The sequence below is a fragment of the Tachypleus tridentatus genome, chromosome 1, assembly GCF_004210375.1.
Source record: "Tachypleus tridentatus isolate NWPU-2018 chromosome 1, ASM421037v1, whole genome shotgun sequence".
NCBI lineage: Eukaryota > Metazoa > Arthropoda > Merostomata > Xiphosura > Limulidae > Tachypleus > Tachypleus tridentatus.
In genome coordinates this window covers 118,747,211-118,764,410 of record NC_134825.1, presented here as the reverse complement: position 1 = coordinate 118,764,410, position 17,200 = coordinate 118,747,211, and the positions used below count along the sequence as shown (strand labels likewise).

Below are 17,200 nucleotides of genomic sequence, written 5' to 3'. Positions count from 1 at the left end.
ATTTCTTGATTATTCGTAGTACATATCCTCATTAAGTAATGTTAAATTATATGTTTTATATTATGAAATGTAACAAACTAAGTAATATGTTTTACACCTTTGTTTTAATATCATGTATACTATTTTAGGTAAGCCTAAGTTTCTCAGAAACTGCCTAATTTTTGACCAGTGTACCAGTGGGTTTTCAGTACATTGTCAGGAAGGTTACAACGGAGGTCTCAACCAGACCTTTCACATGGAGGTATATTTAACAACAACAACGATGACGAAACGCACACTCGTCGCAAACATAACTCAAGATAAAATACCTGTGTTTAGTGTTGAGGCTTTACCAGCAAGCTCGGACTTTATTATCGTGTTGTATGCCTCAAATGACATTGGAAAAAGCAAGCCAATCTCTTTAAAGGCACGTACGTCGTCTGGAAAACAGGAATTTAAAGGTAAGAAGTGAACGACATCTTAGCACACAAGGACTGTGTTATTGTCACTTAGAACGTTACATGCAAATAATAACCGTAAAATCATATATAGATAAATTTCGATAAACAGCGGTCATACACAAACCCAGTGCCAAAAAACTTGTATTTAATGTAATGCTACGTTACCAAAAATATAATAACATATCAAAGACCTGTTCCCAACAATAATTTCTTCAACTTTAATTTACATGTATTTTCCAGCAGCGTTGTAAAAACGACCATGCTGTAAAGTGCTTCAAAAACACATTTTTTATGAGGTTTCTTTTGATCTATAGAGTCCATCATTCTTCGAGAGCGGTATATGAATCATAAATCATTTGCATTCCGTTGTGTTTGGTGACTTTTATTCTTGTACATTGTATAGATTTTTAAGAAAAAAATCGCTTCGATATAAAAGTATTATCTTATTTCCGTAGTAAAATGGAAAATACGTATCTTAGACCCTCACACCTCTGCTCGTGTTTTAATAAGTTTCGAATATAGTTATTAAAAGATTTCCTTCTTAAAAAATAAAGAAAATAGTTATCATTAATTTATTATTTTCAGTCACAAATAGAACCAGACAATCTATAATTAATTAAAGATGTAATTATTTTTACTGTGTATGAAACGCTAGGTGAAGATGACCTAGAAAGGTCGAAACGTTGTCTTTCCTTATTAATAAAAGTGTTAATACCCAGACCAGCCGTTCTGAAATACAATTTTATTTCAGGTGGGTTTCTCGTCATCAAGAAAAACTCACATAAAAATTTGATTTAGTGTCTCAGTGTTATCTCACGTATGGATAATCTATACATGTTAAGATTTATATTTCTGTAAAAGACTACTTCTATATAAGAGTCAATTTAAAAGTAGAATGTTTTCGGTACGATATGTTCGTAGCATTGCATTTTGTTTCTCTAATAACATACTTGTTTTAAATAAAAAATATATCTTGCACTAATGAAGACGTTAAAAAACATATCTCGTAACAACCAGTGTATCGTTCTTACAATAATATATTATTCAATGAACCATGACTGCGTTTCAAGGAAGTCACAAGGTTGAAACTTAGTTTTTCACGTTTCTAAAATAAACACTGTAATTTTGCAGATCGGGCACTTCCCAGGGATGTCCTACGATTAGTAGCAGTAATTGCTGGAGCGGTTTCTCTTACTTCTGTTCTTGCCATTATCGGTTTCATCATTACCCGTCACCAGATAAGGTGCCACTTCCGTGTGTCAGGTACGTTGATGTCTTCTTTAATTGGACACCAACGCTCTATTTTACGTCAGCTCCACCGAGTAATCACTTATTAATTGACACTGAACGCAAGTGAACGTGTTCCTAAGCCTATCTGCAACCTGAAGCAGTTTAAAGTGCTGTATTTTTAAGAATCGTAAGAGCAGATATTTTACTGCTATTTAATTTGGTAGATTAATCGACCTAAAAATGACAGCTTATAGAATCAAAGAAACGAATAATGAGCCCCGACATGACCAGGTGGTTATGGCGCTCGTCTCGTAATCTGAGGGCCATAGGTTAGAATCCCTCTCACACCAAACTTGCTCACCTTTTCAGCAGTAGAGGCTTTATAATGTGACAGTCTATCCCACTATTCGTTAGTAAAAGAGTAGTCTAAGTAGCCTCCCAGTCTTACACAGCTAAATTAGGGACGGCTAGAGCAGTAGCCCTCGTGTAGCTTTGCGCGAAATAAAAAACAAACGAACAAGTTATTTAATATGAATCTCAATAATTTATTTAAAGCTGAACTTCTTCTCCAAGAGCTCACACATTCCAATCAAGTCAACATTACTTCTTTATTTGTTTGGATTTAATATTGTTTAGCACAAAGCTCTACGTGCTCTGCCCACCACAGGTATCGAAACCCGGTTTTTAGCGCTGCGAGTCGGTAGACATACCGTTGTGCCACTGGTGATCAATAATTAATAACTAGTCAGTTTAGTAATATACATCTGTCTCAAATGTGACGTACTAGAAACTAGAATATAATGAATAAAAACACAACTTTTGTAATTTTGATGTGTTTTATAAATCAATAGTTTTACTGTGCTTAGCAAATATACGATTTTCGTAGGACATTTTGACTTAAACCGTGAGTGACACATCCATGTAAGATGTACTTTTCCCTTACTGTGCTTAGCAAATATACGATTTTCTCAGGACATTTGACTTAAACCGTGAGTGCCACATTCGTGTAAGATGTACTGGTGATATATATTATTTAATTTTGTAATACCATTGTATTTAACTGTTTTCTTACGCAGCAGTCACGTTTCTGGAAATATTAGAATGACGTAAGTTTAGTTTGATTTTGAAAACAATGTCAGTGGGACGTGTTATTTTTTATTGTAATTTTCTTTGTTTTTTCAGGTCAGATGGAAGATCCCAATATAAACGAGTAAGTGATGAAAAGTTTCTGAAACTATTCCCAAAGAAAAAATCGATTGGAAACATAGAACTATCGATAATTTAGTGTTAACGAACTACACTGAACAGATCGAAATATAGGTTTCAAAATAAATTTCGCGTAAACTGAACTGAATTTTTTGTTTTAATTTAAAGTAAAAACATTATTTTGTTCTTATGTTCGTGAAATATTATATGTAGCGATATATTTAGTATTCGTTAAAAATACCAATAAATATAAATTTTAATGATTTTTAATATTCTTTGTTCCAAATAGTAATATTTAAGTCTGTCTTAGTAAGAGTTCTCTTTATTTTTAATCTAGACTAAGCCTACTAAGGCTTTCTATACCAATAAAAATACAATAATTTTAAGATAAATTATATATTTTAATCTGTTTATTGCGTACCATGTCTCAATATCCTAATTTTGAGAGTGCGTTTCTAGATGTCATGATTAATGTTTATACGAAAAACACAAAGTATTTTTTATTAAATACATTAACGTATGGCGGAAACTTTGTTTTTTAATTTCGGGCTACTGTTTTACTAACGAATAGTAAATGATAGTCACATTATCATTTGTCAAACGCCTTAACCCACCCGGCCATGCCGGGCCTCATGACGTCACCACTGAATGCTCACAGAATCTTAAATTTTAAGATATATAATAATTATGTTAAATGTAGGCTAAAGATGTGTTTTATTATATATTAGTTCATTTATTATATATTACTAGACTAAGTTCCAAACGTCTTAATATGGCGCCCTGATTTCCCTGTAGATTGTTTGTTTGTTTGTTTGTTTTGGAATTTCGCACAAAGCTACTCGATGGGTATCTGTGCTAGCCGTTCCTAATTTAGCAGTGTAAGACTAGAGGGAAGGCAGCGAGTCATCATCACCACCCACCGCCAACTCTTGGACTACTCTTTTACCAACGAATAATGGGATTGCCCGTAACATTATAACGCCCCCACGGCTGAAAGGGCGAGCATGTTTGGTACAACCGCGATTCGAACCCGCGACCCTCAGATTACGAGTCGCACACCTTAACACGCTTGGCCATGCCGGGCCTATTTCCCTGTAGAAATGTTTTTTTGTCTCAGTTTTCGCAATGTGTCTATCGTTGATTGTAAAGCCTTATTGGAGAAATTCATGAAACAATTATTTCTTTTATCATAATAAAATCTACAACGTAAAACATGTTTATCCTGGCTTCGAGTTTCTGACTAAAATTTTGTGTAACATAATTTTTATCTTTTCTATTTCTTGCATCGGATTTTCGTGGCTTTGACGTAGGATTTGGGCAAAATGAGCAAAGTGAGTAATAAAAGTCCAACGAACATCGAGTAAATTTAATCTCAAGTAGATTATTTGTCAACAAAAATAATGTTTTTAAGGCTAACTTTCGAACAAGGAATTTCAATATGTGACGGCAAACAGACTGAGACAAAACTGCAGTCTTCCCTTTTTATTCCCTTCCAAGGTTCTAATCATATAATCAAATTTTATGACCTTCGATATCGAGGTAAGTAAAAATCAAAGACGACAAAAATCTACACGCACCACAAGTGCTTTGTATTTAATTATACTTATAAAATTAAAATGTTTCATTAAAAAGAGCGTGCTAACCTATATTTATTTTCAAAATTAAACTACTATCGACAAAATAAATATATTACCTAGATATACATTCAATAAAAATATATATTATTTACACTGTAATTAATCGTCTTAAATAGCGTAGAAGGTTTCACAGTTAGCACAAAAAATCTGAAGAATTTTCAATAAATAAATTACTTTAATATTTAGGACGAAACCCGTGGATTCTGCATGGATCATATAAATATATCACACGGTTTATGCTTTTGTTTAAACCTTACAGTAAAATGAGAACAAGCTATTCAAAGCTCACTTATATCCAGTTTTTGAATGTATTTTGAAAAGTAAATTGGATTTATAGTTTAGTGTGATTAATCCAAAAGAGAAAACTCCATTTTATTTAGGGTACTTCCTCAAGATTCTATTTCTCTTACGAGAATAACTGTAATAAGGGGATCTCTGCCTTTAGGTAGGTGCTGGGACTTCAAACAAAACACATTCAAGTACAACTTAAGATAAAAATATTATCAAACACAGATAAGTATGTATAATTTTTGTTATTCCTTGTTGGATTATTTCTTATTTTTTCTATTTAGGATTTTATACCACACATGTTTAGTTATGGTACCTCTTCTTTACTAAATCTTACATCATTTATATTGTCTAAACTATTCTCATTCGTATTTATTTTAATTTTACGAATATTATCAGTTTTTTTTTTAATAACATGGTTCTAATAATATGGTTAGGCTATCAGCTTTTAACTACCCAAAATTAAAGAGTTATTACTGAATTTGTATTTGATGTGTAAATCATTTATTTATTTCAAATATCAAGTGTTAAACTTGTCTAATGGTAGAGTAACTGAATACTGCGATAAGGAAACCACAGTTAAAACTATAGTAGATCAGTTATGTCTCAGTAAATGATGTTGCTTTTAAAAATATTAATCAGTTAATTAAAAATGCTTTTGTTATCTGTTTACAGATGAAAATTTAACACTGCTAAGACAAACAACAAAAGCTGATGTAAGTTCAAAAGTAGAGAACAGTGTGTGATTTTATATGAGCGATTACTAAGTGAAAAACGTTTAAGTAATAACAGGTGAGATAAAAATAATATAAAATGACAGAAAATGTTTCTATATTTATAGAGGGAGTTATTGAAAAACAAAACACAAAACTTTCTTTACAGACAGACAAATAAAAATTTATTTTTACAGTGAAATATTGGTTTGTTGAAGTAATATATTTCACGTGCGTTTAGGAATCTTAACTCCTCGTGTACAAATGTTTTCCAAATGTACTTGATAAAGTAAAACATTACATCATCAACGCAGTTTTAATTTGTAAAGCACTCCTTATATATATGAAGCTTTCAGAGTTAAAATGTTTGTTATCGGAATAACAAATCATATGCTTTGAAACATAAAAAAACGAGTCATCTAAGTTTTGGATTATAAATTACATCCATATAAAACAAAAGAAAACCCAATACATATGACAAAATGAACACTAAATTGAAGCAATAAGTCATGTAAGACATCGATTAGATCAGATTACTCTCTATGTCTACTCAGTAGTTCTATTTTGCACATCATGTGAGACATCCATTGGATCAGATTACTCTCTATGCCAACTCAGTAGTTCTATTTTGTAAATCATGTGAGACATCCATTGGATCAGATTACTCTCTATGTCTACTCAGTTCTATTTTGTTCTATTTTGTACATCTGGTGAGACATCCATTGTACCAGATTACTCTCTATGTTTAGTTCTACTAGTTCTATTTTGTAGATCAAGTAAGACATCAATTGGATCAGATCATTCTCTATGTCTACTCAGTAGTTCTATTTTGTACATCATGTGAGACATCAATTGGACAAGATTGCTGTCTATGTCTTTTCAGTAGTTCTATTTTTTGCATCATGTAAGACATCTATTGGATCAGATAACTTTCTATATCTACTCAGTAGTTCTATTTTTTAAATCATGTAAGACATCCATTGGATCAGATTACTCTCTATGTCTACTCAGTAGTTCTATTTTGTACATCATGTGAGACATTCATTAGATCAGATAACTCTCTATGTCTACTCAAAAGTTCTATTTTGAACATCATGTAAGACATCCATTGAACCAGATTACTCTCTACATGTACTCATTAGTTCTATATTGTACATCATGTAAGACATCCATTGAACCAGATTATTCTCTACATGTACTCATTAGTTCTATTTTGTACATCACAAAAGATATCCATTGGACCAGATTCTCTCTATATCTACTGAATAGTTCTATTTTGTAGATCATGTGAGACATCCATTAGATTAGATTACTCACTATGTCTACTAAATAGTTCTATTTTGTACATCAAGTAAGACATTAATTGGACCAGATTACTCTCTATATGTACTCAGTAGTTCTATTTTGTTCATCATGTAAGACATCCATTTGACCAGATTACTCTCTATGTCTACTCAATAGTTCTATTTTGTACATCAAGTAAGACATTAATTGGATCAGATCATTCTCTATGTCTTCTCAGCAGTTCTATTTTGTACATCATGTGAGATATCAATTGGACCAGATTACTCTCTATGTCTACTCAGAAGTTCTATTTTGTACATCGTATAAGACATCCATTGGACCGGATTACTCTCTATGTCTACTCAAGTAGTTCTATTTAGAAAATCATGTAAGACAGCAATTGCATCATATTACATCTATGTCTACTCAGTAGTTCTATTTTGTACATCATATAAGACATCCATTGGACCAGATTACTTTCTACGTGTTCTAAGTAGTTGTATTTCGTACATCATATAAGACATCCATTGGACCAGATTACTTTCTACGTGTTCTCACTAGTTGTATTTCGTACATCATACAAGACAGCAATTGTTTCAGATAATTCTCTATGTCTTCTCAGTAGTTCTATTTTGTACATCATGTGAGACATCCATTAGATTAGGTTACGCTTTATGTCTACTCAAAAATTCTATTTTGTACATCATGTAAGACATCCATTGAACCAGATTCTCTCTATATCTACTCAATAGTTCTATTTTGTAGATCATGTGAGACATCCATTGGATCAGATTACTCTCTATACCTACTCAGTAGTTCTGTTTTGTACATCATGTGAGACATCCATTGGATCAGATTACTCTCTGTGTCTACTCAAGTAGTTCTATTTTGTACATCATGTGAGACATCCATTGTATCAGACTACTCTCTATGTCTACTCAGTAGTTCTATTTTGTACATCATGTGAGACATCCATTGGATCAGATTACTCCATATGTCTATATAGTAGTTCTATTTTGTAAATCATGTGAGACATCCATTGGATCAGATTACTCTCTATGTTTACTCACTAGTTCTATTTTGTAGATCAAGTAAGACATCAATTGGATCAGATCATTCTCTATGTCTACTCAGTAGTTCTATTTTGTACATCATGTGAGACATCAATTGGACAAGATTGCTGTCTATGTCTTTTCAGTAGTTCTATTTTTTGCATCATGTAAGACATCCATTGGATCAGATTATTCTCTGTGTCTACTCAGTAGTTCTATTTTGTACATCATGTGAGACATCCATTAGATCAGATTACTCTCTATGTCTACTCAATAGTTCTATTTTGTACATCATGTAAGACATCCATTGGACCAGATTATTCTCTACATGTACTCATTAGTTCTATTTTGTACATCACAAAAGACATCCATTGGACCAGATTCTCTCTATATCTACTCAGTAGTTCTATTTTGTAGATCATGTGAGACATCCATTAGATTAGATTACTCTCTATGTCTACTCAATAGTTCTATTTTGTACATCAAGTAAGACATCAATTGGATCAGATCATTCTCTATGTCTACTCAGTAGTTCTATTTTGTACATCATGTGAGACATCCATTGGACCAGATTACTCTCTATGTCTACTCAGTAGTTCTATTTTGTACATCATGTAAGACATCCATTGGATCAGATTACTCTCTATGTCTACTCAGTAGTTCTATTTTGTACATCATGTGAGACATCCATTTGACCAGATTACTCTCTATGTCTACTCAATAGTTCTATTTTGTACATCATGTAAGACATCCATTGGATCAGATTATTCTCTATGTCTTCTCAGTAGTTCTATTTTGTACATCATGTGAGATATCCATTGGACCAGATTACTCTCTATGTCTACTCAATAGTTCTATTTTGTACATCATGTAAGACATCCATTGGACCAGATTACTCTCTATGTCTACTCAAGTAGTTCTATTTTGTACATCATGTAAGACATCAATTGCATCAGATCACATCTATGTCTACTCAGTAGTTCTATTTTGTACATCATGTGAGACATCCATTGGACCAGATTACTCTCTATGTGTACTCAGTAGTTCTATTTTGTACATCATGTGAGACATCAATTGGATCAGATTTTTCTCCATGTCTACTCAATAGTTCTTTTTTGTACATCTTATGAGACATTAATTGGATCAGATTACTCTCTATGTCTTCTCAGTAGTTGTATTTCGTACATCATATAAGACATCCATTGGACCAGATTACTCTCTATGTGTACTCAGTAGTTCTATTTTGTACATCATATAAGACATCCATTGGACCAGATTACTCTCTATGTGTTCTCAGTAGTTCTATTTCGTACATCATATAAGACATCAATTGGATCAGATTATTCTCTATGTCTACTCAGTAGTTCTATTTTGTACATCATGTGAGACATCCATTAGACCAGATTACTCTCTATGTCTACTCAATAGTTCTATTTTGTACATCATGTAAGACATCCATTGGACCAGATTACTCTCTATGTCTACTCAGTAGTTCTATTTTGTACATCATGTAAGACATACATTGGACCAGATTACTCTCTATGTCTACTCAGTAGTTCTATTTTGTACATCATGTGAAACATCCATTGGACCAGATTACTCTCTATGTCTACTCAAGTAGTTCTATTTAGAAAATCATGTAAGACAGCAATTGCATCAGATTACATCTATGTCTACTCAGTAGTTCTATTTTGTACATCATGTGAGACATCCATTTGACCAGATTACTCTCTATATGTACTCAGTAGTTCTATTTTGTACATCATGTGAGACATCAATTGGATCAGATTTTTCTCCATGTCTACTCAATAGTTCTTTTTTGTACATCTTATGAGACATTAATTGGATCAGATTACTCTCTATGTCTACTCAATAGTTCTATTTTGTACATCATATAAGACATCCATTGGACCAGATTACTTTCTACGTGTTCTAAGTAGTTGTATTTCGTACATCATATAAGACATCCATTGGACCAGATTACTTTCTACGTGTTCTCACTAGTTGTATTTCGTACATCATACAAGACAGCAATTGTTTCAGATAATTCTCTATGTCTTCTCAGTAGTTCTATTTTGTACATCATGTGAGACATCCATTAGATTAGGTTACTCTTTATGTCTACTCAATAGTTCTATTTTGTACATCATGTAAGACATCCATTGGACCAGATCATTCTCTATATCTACTCAGTAGTTCTATTTTGTACATCATGTGAGACATCCATTGGACCAGATTACTCTCTATGTCTACTCAGTAGTTCTATTTTGTACATCATGTAAGACATCCATTGGATCAGATTATTCTCTATGTCTACTCAGTAGTTCTATTTTGTACATCATGTGAGACATCCATTGGATCAGATTATTCTCTATGTCTACTCAAAAGTTCTATTTTGTACATCATGTAAGACATCCATTGGACCAGATTATTCTCTACATGTACTCAGTAGTTCTATTTTGTACATCATGTAAGACATCCATTGGACCAGATTACTCTCTATGTCTACTCAGTAGTTCTATTTTGTACATCATGTGAGACATCCATTGGACCAGATTACTCTCTATGTCTACTCAATAGTTCTATTTCGTACATCATGTGAGACATCCATAAAACCAGATTACTCTCTATGTTTACTCACTAGTTCTATTTTGTAGATCAAGTAAGACATCAATTGGATCAGATCATTCTCTATGTCTACTCAGTAGTTCTATTTTCTACATCATGTGAGACATCCATTGGACCAGATTACTCTCTATGTCTACTCAGTATTTCTATTTTGTACATCATGTAAGACATCCATTGGATCAGATAACTTTCTATGTCTACTCAGAAGTTCTATTTTGTACATCATGTGAGACATTCATTGGACCAGATTACTCTCTATGTCTACTCAATAGTTCTATTTCGTACATCAAGTAAGACATTAATTGGACCAGATTACTCTCTATATGTACTCAGTAGTTCTATTTTGTTCATCATCTAAGACATCCATTCGACCAGATTACTCCCTATGTCTTCTCAGTAGTTCTATTTTGTACATCATGTAAGACATCAATTGGATCAGATTACTCTCTATGTCTACTCAGTAGTTCTATTTTGTACATCATGTAAGACATCCATTGGACCAGATTACTCTCTATGTCTACTCAATAGTTCTATTTTGTACATCAAGTAAGACATTAATTGGATCAGATCATTCTCTATGTCTTCTCAGTAGTTCTATTTTGTAAATCATGTGAGAAATCAATTGGACCAGATTACTCTCTATGTCTACTAAGAAGTTCTATTTTGTACATCGTATAAGACATCCATTGGACCGGATTATTCTCTATGTCTACTCAAGTAGTTCTATTTAGAAAATCATGTAAGACAGCAATTGCATCAGATTACATCTATGTCTACTCAGTAGTTCTATTTTGTACATCATGTGAGACATCCATTTGACCAGATTACTCTCTATATGTACTCAGTAGTTCTATTTTGTACATCATGTGAGACATCAATTGGATCAGATTTTTCTCCATGTCTACTCAATAGTTCTTTTTTGTACATCTTATGAGACATTAATTGGATCAGATCATTCTCTATGTCTTCTCAGTAGTTCTATTTTGTACATCATATAAGACATCCATGGGACCAGATTACTTTCTACGTGTTCTAAGTAGTTCTATTTTGTACATCATGTAAGACATCCATTGGACCAGATTACTTTCTACGTGTACTCATTAGTTGTATTTCGTACATCATACAAGACAGCAATTGTTTCAGATAATTCTCTATGTCTTCTCAGTAGTTCTATTTTGTACATCATGTGAGACATCCATTAGATTCGGTTACTCTTTATGTCTACTCAATAATTCTATTTTGTACATCATGTAAGACATCCATTGGACCAGATTACTCTCTATATATACTCAGTAGTTCTATTTTGTTCATCATGTAAGACATACATTGGACCAGATTACTCTCTATGTCTTCTCAGTAGTTCTATTTTGTATGTCATGTGAAATATCCATTGGACCAGATTACTCTCTATGTCTACTCAAGTAGTTCTATTTTGTAAATCATGTAAGACAGCAATTGCATCAGATTACATCTATGTCTACTCAGTAGTTCTATTTTGTACATCATGTGAGACATCCATTTGACCAGATTACTCTCTATATGTACTCAGTAGTTCTATTTTGTACATCATGTGAGACATCAATTGGATCAGATTTTTCTCCATGTCTACTCAATAGTCCTTTTTTGTACATCTTATGAGACATTAATTGGATCAGATTACTCTCTATGTCTACTCAATAGTTCTATTTTGTACATCATATAAGACATCCATTGGACTAGATTACTTTCTACGTGTTCTAAGTAGTTGTATTTCGTACATCATATAAGACATCCATTGGACCAGATTACTTTCTACGTGTTCTCACTAGTTGTATTTCGTACATCATACAAGACTGCAGTTGTTTCAGATAATTCTCTATGTCTTCTCAGTCGTTCTATTTTTTACATCATGTGAGACATCCATTATACCAGATTACTCTCTATGTCTACTCAATAATTCTATTTGGTATATCAAGTAAGAAATCAATTGGATCAGATCATTCTCTATGTCTACTCAGTAGTTCTATTTTGTACATCATGTGAGACATCCATTGGACCAGATTACTTTCTATGTCTACTCAGTATTTCTATTTTGTACATCATGTAAGACATCCATTGGATCAGATAACTTTCTATGTCTACTCAGAAGTTCTATTTTGTACATCATGTGAGACATCCATTGAACCAGATTACTCTCTATGTCTTTTCAGTAGTTCTATTTTATACATCATGTGAGACATCCATTGGATTAGGTTACTCTTTATGTCTACTCAATAATTTTATTTTGTACATCATGTAAGACATCCATTGGACCAGATTACTCTCTATATGTACTCAGTAGTTCTATTTTGTTCATCATCTAAGACATCCATTCGTCCAGATTACTCTCTATGTCTTCTCAGTAGTTCTATTTTGTACGTCATGTGAAATATCCATTGGACCAGATTACTCTCTATGTCTACTCAGTAGTTCTATTTTGTACATCATGTAAGACATCTATTGGATCAGATAACTTTCTATGTCTACTCAGAAGTTCTATTTTGTACATCATGTGAGACATCCATTGGACCAGATTACTCTCTATGTCTTTTCAGTAGTTCTATTTTGTACATCATGTGAGACATCCATTAGATTAGGTTACTCTTTATGTCTACTCAATAATTCTATTTTGTACATCATGTAAGACATCCATTGGACCAGATTACTCTCTATATGTACTCAGTAGTTCTATTTTGTTCATCATCTAACACATCCATTCGTCCAGATTACTCTCTATGTCTTCTCAGTAGTTCTATTTTTTGCATCATGTAAGACATCCATTGGATCAGATAACTTTCTATGTCTACTCAGTAGTTCTATTTTCTTTATCATGTAAGACATCCATTGGATCAGATTACTCTATGTGTCTACTCAGTAGTTCTATTTTCTACATCATCTAAGACATCCAATAGATCAGATTACTCTCTATGTCTACTCAGAAGTTCTATTTTGTACATCATGTGAGACATTCATTAGATCAGATTACTCTCTATGTCTGCTCAAAAGTTCTATTTTGTATATCATGTAAGACATCCATTGAACCAGATTATTCTCTACATGTACTCATTAGTTCTTTTTTGTACATCATAAAAGACATCCATTGGGCCAGATTCTCTCTATATCTACTCAATAGATCTATTTTGTAGATCATGTGAGACATCCATTGGATAAGATTACTCTCTATGTCTACTCAGTCGTTCTATTTTGTACATCATGTGAGACATCCATTATACCAGATTACTCTCTATGTTTACTCACTAGTTCTATTTTGTAGATCAAGTAAGACATCAATTGGATCAGATCATTCTCTATGTCTACTCAGTAGTTCTATTTTGTACATCATGTGAGACATCAATTGGACAAGATTGCTGTCTATGTCTTTTCAGTAGTTCTATTTTTTGCATCATGTAAGACATCCATTGGATCAGATTATTCTCTGTGTCTACTCAGTAGTTCTATTTTGTACATCATGTGAGACATCCATTAGATCAGATTACTCTCTATGTCTACTCAAAAGTTCTATTTTGTACATCATGTAAGACATCCATTGAACCAGATTATTCTCTACATCTACTCATTAGTTCTATTTTGTACATCACAAAAGATATCCATTGGACCAGATTCTCTCTATATCTACTCAATAGTTCTATTTTGTAGATCATGTGAGACATCCATTAGATTAGATTACTCTCTATGTCTACTCAATAGTTCTATTTTGTACATCATGTAAGACATCAATTGGATCAGATCATTCTCTATGTCTACTCAGTAGTTCTATTTTGTACATCATGTGAGACATCCATTGGACCAGATTACTCTCTATGTCTACTCAGTAGTTCTATTTTGTACATCATGTAAGACATCCATTGGACCAGATTACTCTCTATGTCTACTCAGTAGTTCTATTTTGTACATCATGTGAGACATCCATTGGATCAGATTACTCTCTATGTCTACTCAATAGTTCTATTTTGTACATCATGTAAGACATCCATTGGACCAGATTACTCTCTATGTCTACTCAGTAGTTCTATTTTGTACATCATGTAAGACATCCATTGGACCAGATTACTCTCTATGTCTTCTCAGTAGTTCTATTTTGTACATCATGTGAAGACATCCATTGGACCAGATTACTCTCTATGTCTACTCAGTAGTTCTATTTTGTACATCATGTAAGACATCCATTGGATCAGATTACTCTCTATGTCTACTCAGTAGTTCTATTTTGTACATCATGTGAGACATCCATTGGACCAGATTACTCTCTATGTCTACTCAATAGTTCTATTTTGTACATCATGTAAGACATCCATTGGATCAGATTACTCTCTATGTCTACTCAGTAGTTCTATTTTGTACATCATGTAAGACATCCATTGGACCAGATTACTCTCTATGTCTACTCAGTAGTTCTATTTTGTACATCATGTAAGACAGCAATTGCATCAGATTACATCTATGTCTACTCAGTAGTTCTATTTTGTACATCATGTGAGACATCCATTAGATTAGATTACTCTTTATGTCTACTCAATAATTCTATTTTGTACATCATGTAAGACATCCATTGGAACAGATTCTCTCTATATCTACTCAATAGTTCTATTTTGTAGATCATGTGAGACATATATTGGATAAGATTACTCTCTATGTCTACTCAGTAGTTCTATTTTGTACATCATGTGAGACATCCATTGGACCAGATTACTCTCTATGTTTACTCAGTAGTTCTATTTTGTAGATCATGTAAGACATCAATTGGATCAGATTATTCTCTATGTCTACTCAGTAGTTCTATTTTGTACATCATGTGAGACATCAATTGGACAAGATTGCTGTCTATGTCTTTTCAGTAGTTCTATTTTGTACATCATGTGAGACATCCATTGTATCAGATTACTCTCTATGTCTACTCAGTAGTTCTATTTTGTACATCATGTGAGACATCCATTGGATCAGATTACTCCATATGTCTATTTAGTAGTTCTATTTTGTAAATCATGTGAGACATCCATTGGATCAGATTACTCTCTATGTCTACTCAGTCGTTCTATTTTGTACATCATGTGAGACATCCATTGTACCAGATTACTCTCTATGTTTACTCACTAGTTCTATTTTGTAGATCAAGTAAGACATCAATTGGATCAGATCATTCTCTATGTCTACTCAGTAGTTCTATTTTGTACATCATGTGAGACATCAATTGGACAAGATTGCTGTCTATGTCTTTTCAGTAGTTCTATTTTTTGCATCATGTAAGACATCCATTGGATCAGATTACTCTCTATGTCTACTCAAAAGTTCTATTTTGTACATCATGTAAGACATCCATTGGACCAGATTACTTTCTACGTGTTCTCACTAGTTGTATTTCGTACATCTTACAAGACAGCAATTGTTTCAGATAATTCTCTATGTCTACTCAGTAGTTCTATTTTGTACATCATGTGAGACATCCATTAGATTAGATTACTCTCTATGTCTACTCAATAATTCTATTTTGTACATCATGTAAGACATCAATTGGATCAGATCATTCTCTATGTCTACTCAGTAGTTCTATTTTGTACATCATGTGAGACATCCATTGGACCAGATTACTCTCTATGTCTTTTCAGTAGTTCTATTTTTTTGCATCATGTAAGACATCCATTGGATCAGATTATTCTCTATGTCTACTCAGTAGTTCTATTTTGTACATCATGTGAGACATCCATTGGATCAGATTACTCTCTATGTCTACTCAGTAGTTCTATTTTGTACATCATGTGAGACATCCATTGGACCAGATTACTCTCTATGTCTACTCAGTAGTTCTATTTTGTACATCATGTAAGACATCAATTGGATCAGATCAATCTCTATGTCTACTCAGTAGTTCTATTTTGTACATCATGTGAGACATCCATTGGACCAGATTACTCTCTATGTCTACTCAGTAGTTCTATTTTGTACATCATGTAAGACATCCATTGGATCAGATTACTTTCTATGTCTACTCAGTAGTTCTATTTTGTACATCATGTGAGACATCCATTGGACCAGATTACTCTCTATGTCTTTTCAGTAGTTCTATTTTGTACATCATGTGAGACATCCATTGGACCAGATTACTCTCTATGTCTACTCAATAGTTCTATTTTGTACATCATGTAAGACATCCATTGGACCAGATTACTCTCTATATGTACTCAGTAGTTCTATTTTGTACATCATGTAAGACATCCATTGGACCAGATTACTCTCTATGTCTTCTCAGTAGTTCTATTTTGTACATCATGTGAAACATCCATTGGACCAGATTACTCTCTATGTCTACTCAGTAGTTCTATTTTGTACATCATGTAAGACATCCATTGGATCAGATTACTTTCTATGTCTACTCAGTAGTTCTATTTTGTACATCATGTGAGACATCCATTGGACCAGATTACTCTCTATGTCTTTTCAGTAGTTCTATTTTGTACATCATGTGAGACATCCATTGGATTAGATTACTCTCTATGTCTACTCAGTAGTTCTATTTTGTACATCATGTAAGACATCCATTGGACCAGATTACTGTCTACATGACTCAGTAGTTCTATTTTGTTCATAATCTAAGACATCCATTGGACCAGATTACTCTCAATGTCTACTCAAGTAGTTCTATTTTTTGCATCATGTAAGACATCCATTGGATCAGATTACTTTCTATG

At 33.0% G+C, this 17,200-nt stretch overlaps 1 protein-coding gene across 12 annotated transcripts in view; it reads left to right on the top strand.

Annotated features, from left to right (window-relative positions):
* The window catches only part of LOC143222408 (synaptogenesis protein syg-2-like), a 140,200-nt gene that overhangs the window by 47,444 nt on the left and 75,556 nt on the right, over positions 1-17,200 (top strand). For 8 of the 12 annotated variants that reach the window (XM_076448899.1, XM_076448952.1, XM_076448996.1 and 5 more), the window contains 5 exons: positions 129-440; positions 1,572-1,703; positions 2,853-2,880; positions 4,894-4,958; positions 5,477-5,517. In XM_076448899.1, the coding sequence (XP_076305014.1) occupies positions 129-440; positions 1,572-1,703; positions 2,853-2,880; positions 4,894-4,958; positions 5,477-5,517 (578 nt within the window). Of the gene's footprint in view, positions 1-128; positions 441-1,571; positions 1,704-2,852; positions 2,881-4,893; positions 5,031-5,476; positions 5,717-17,200 lie in introns of those variants that run through there. The other 4 variants (XM_076448908.1, XM_076448918.1, XM_076448970.1 and 1 more) reach the window with 4 other exon arrangements.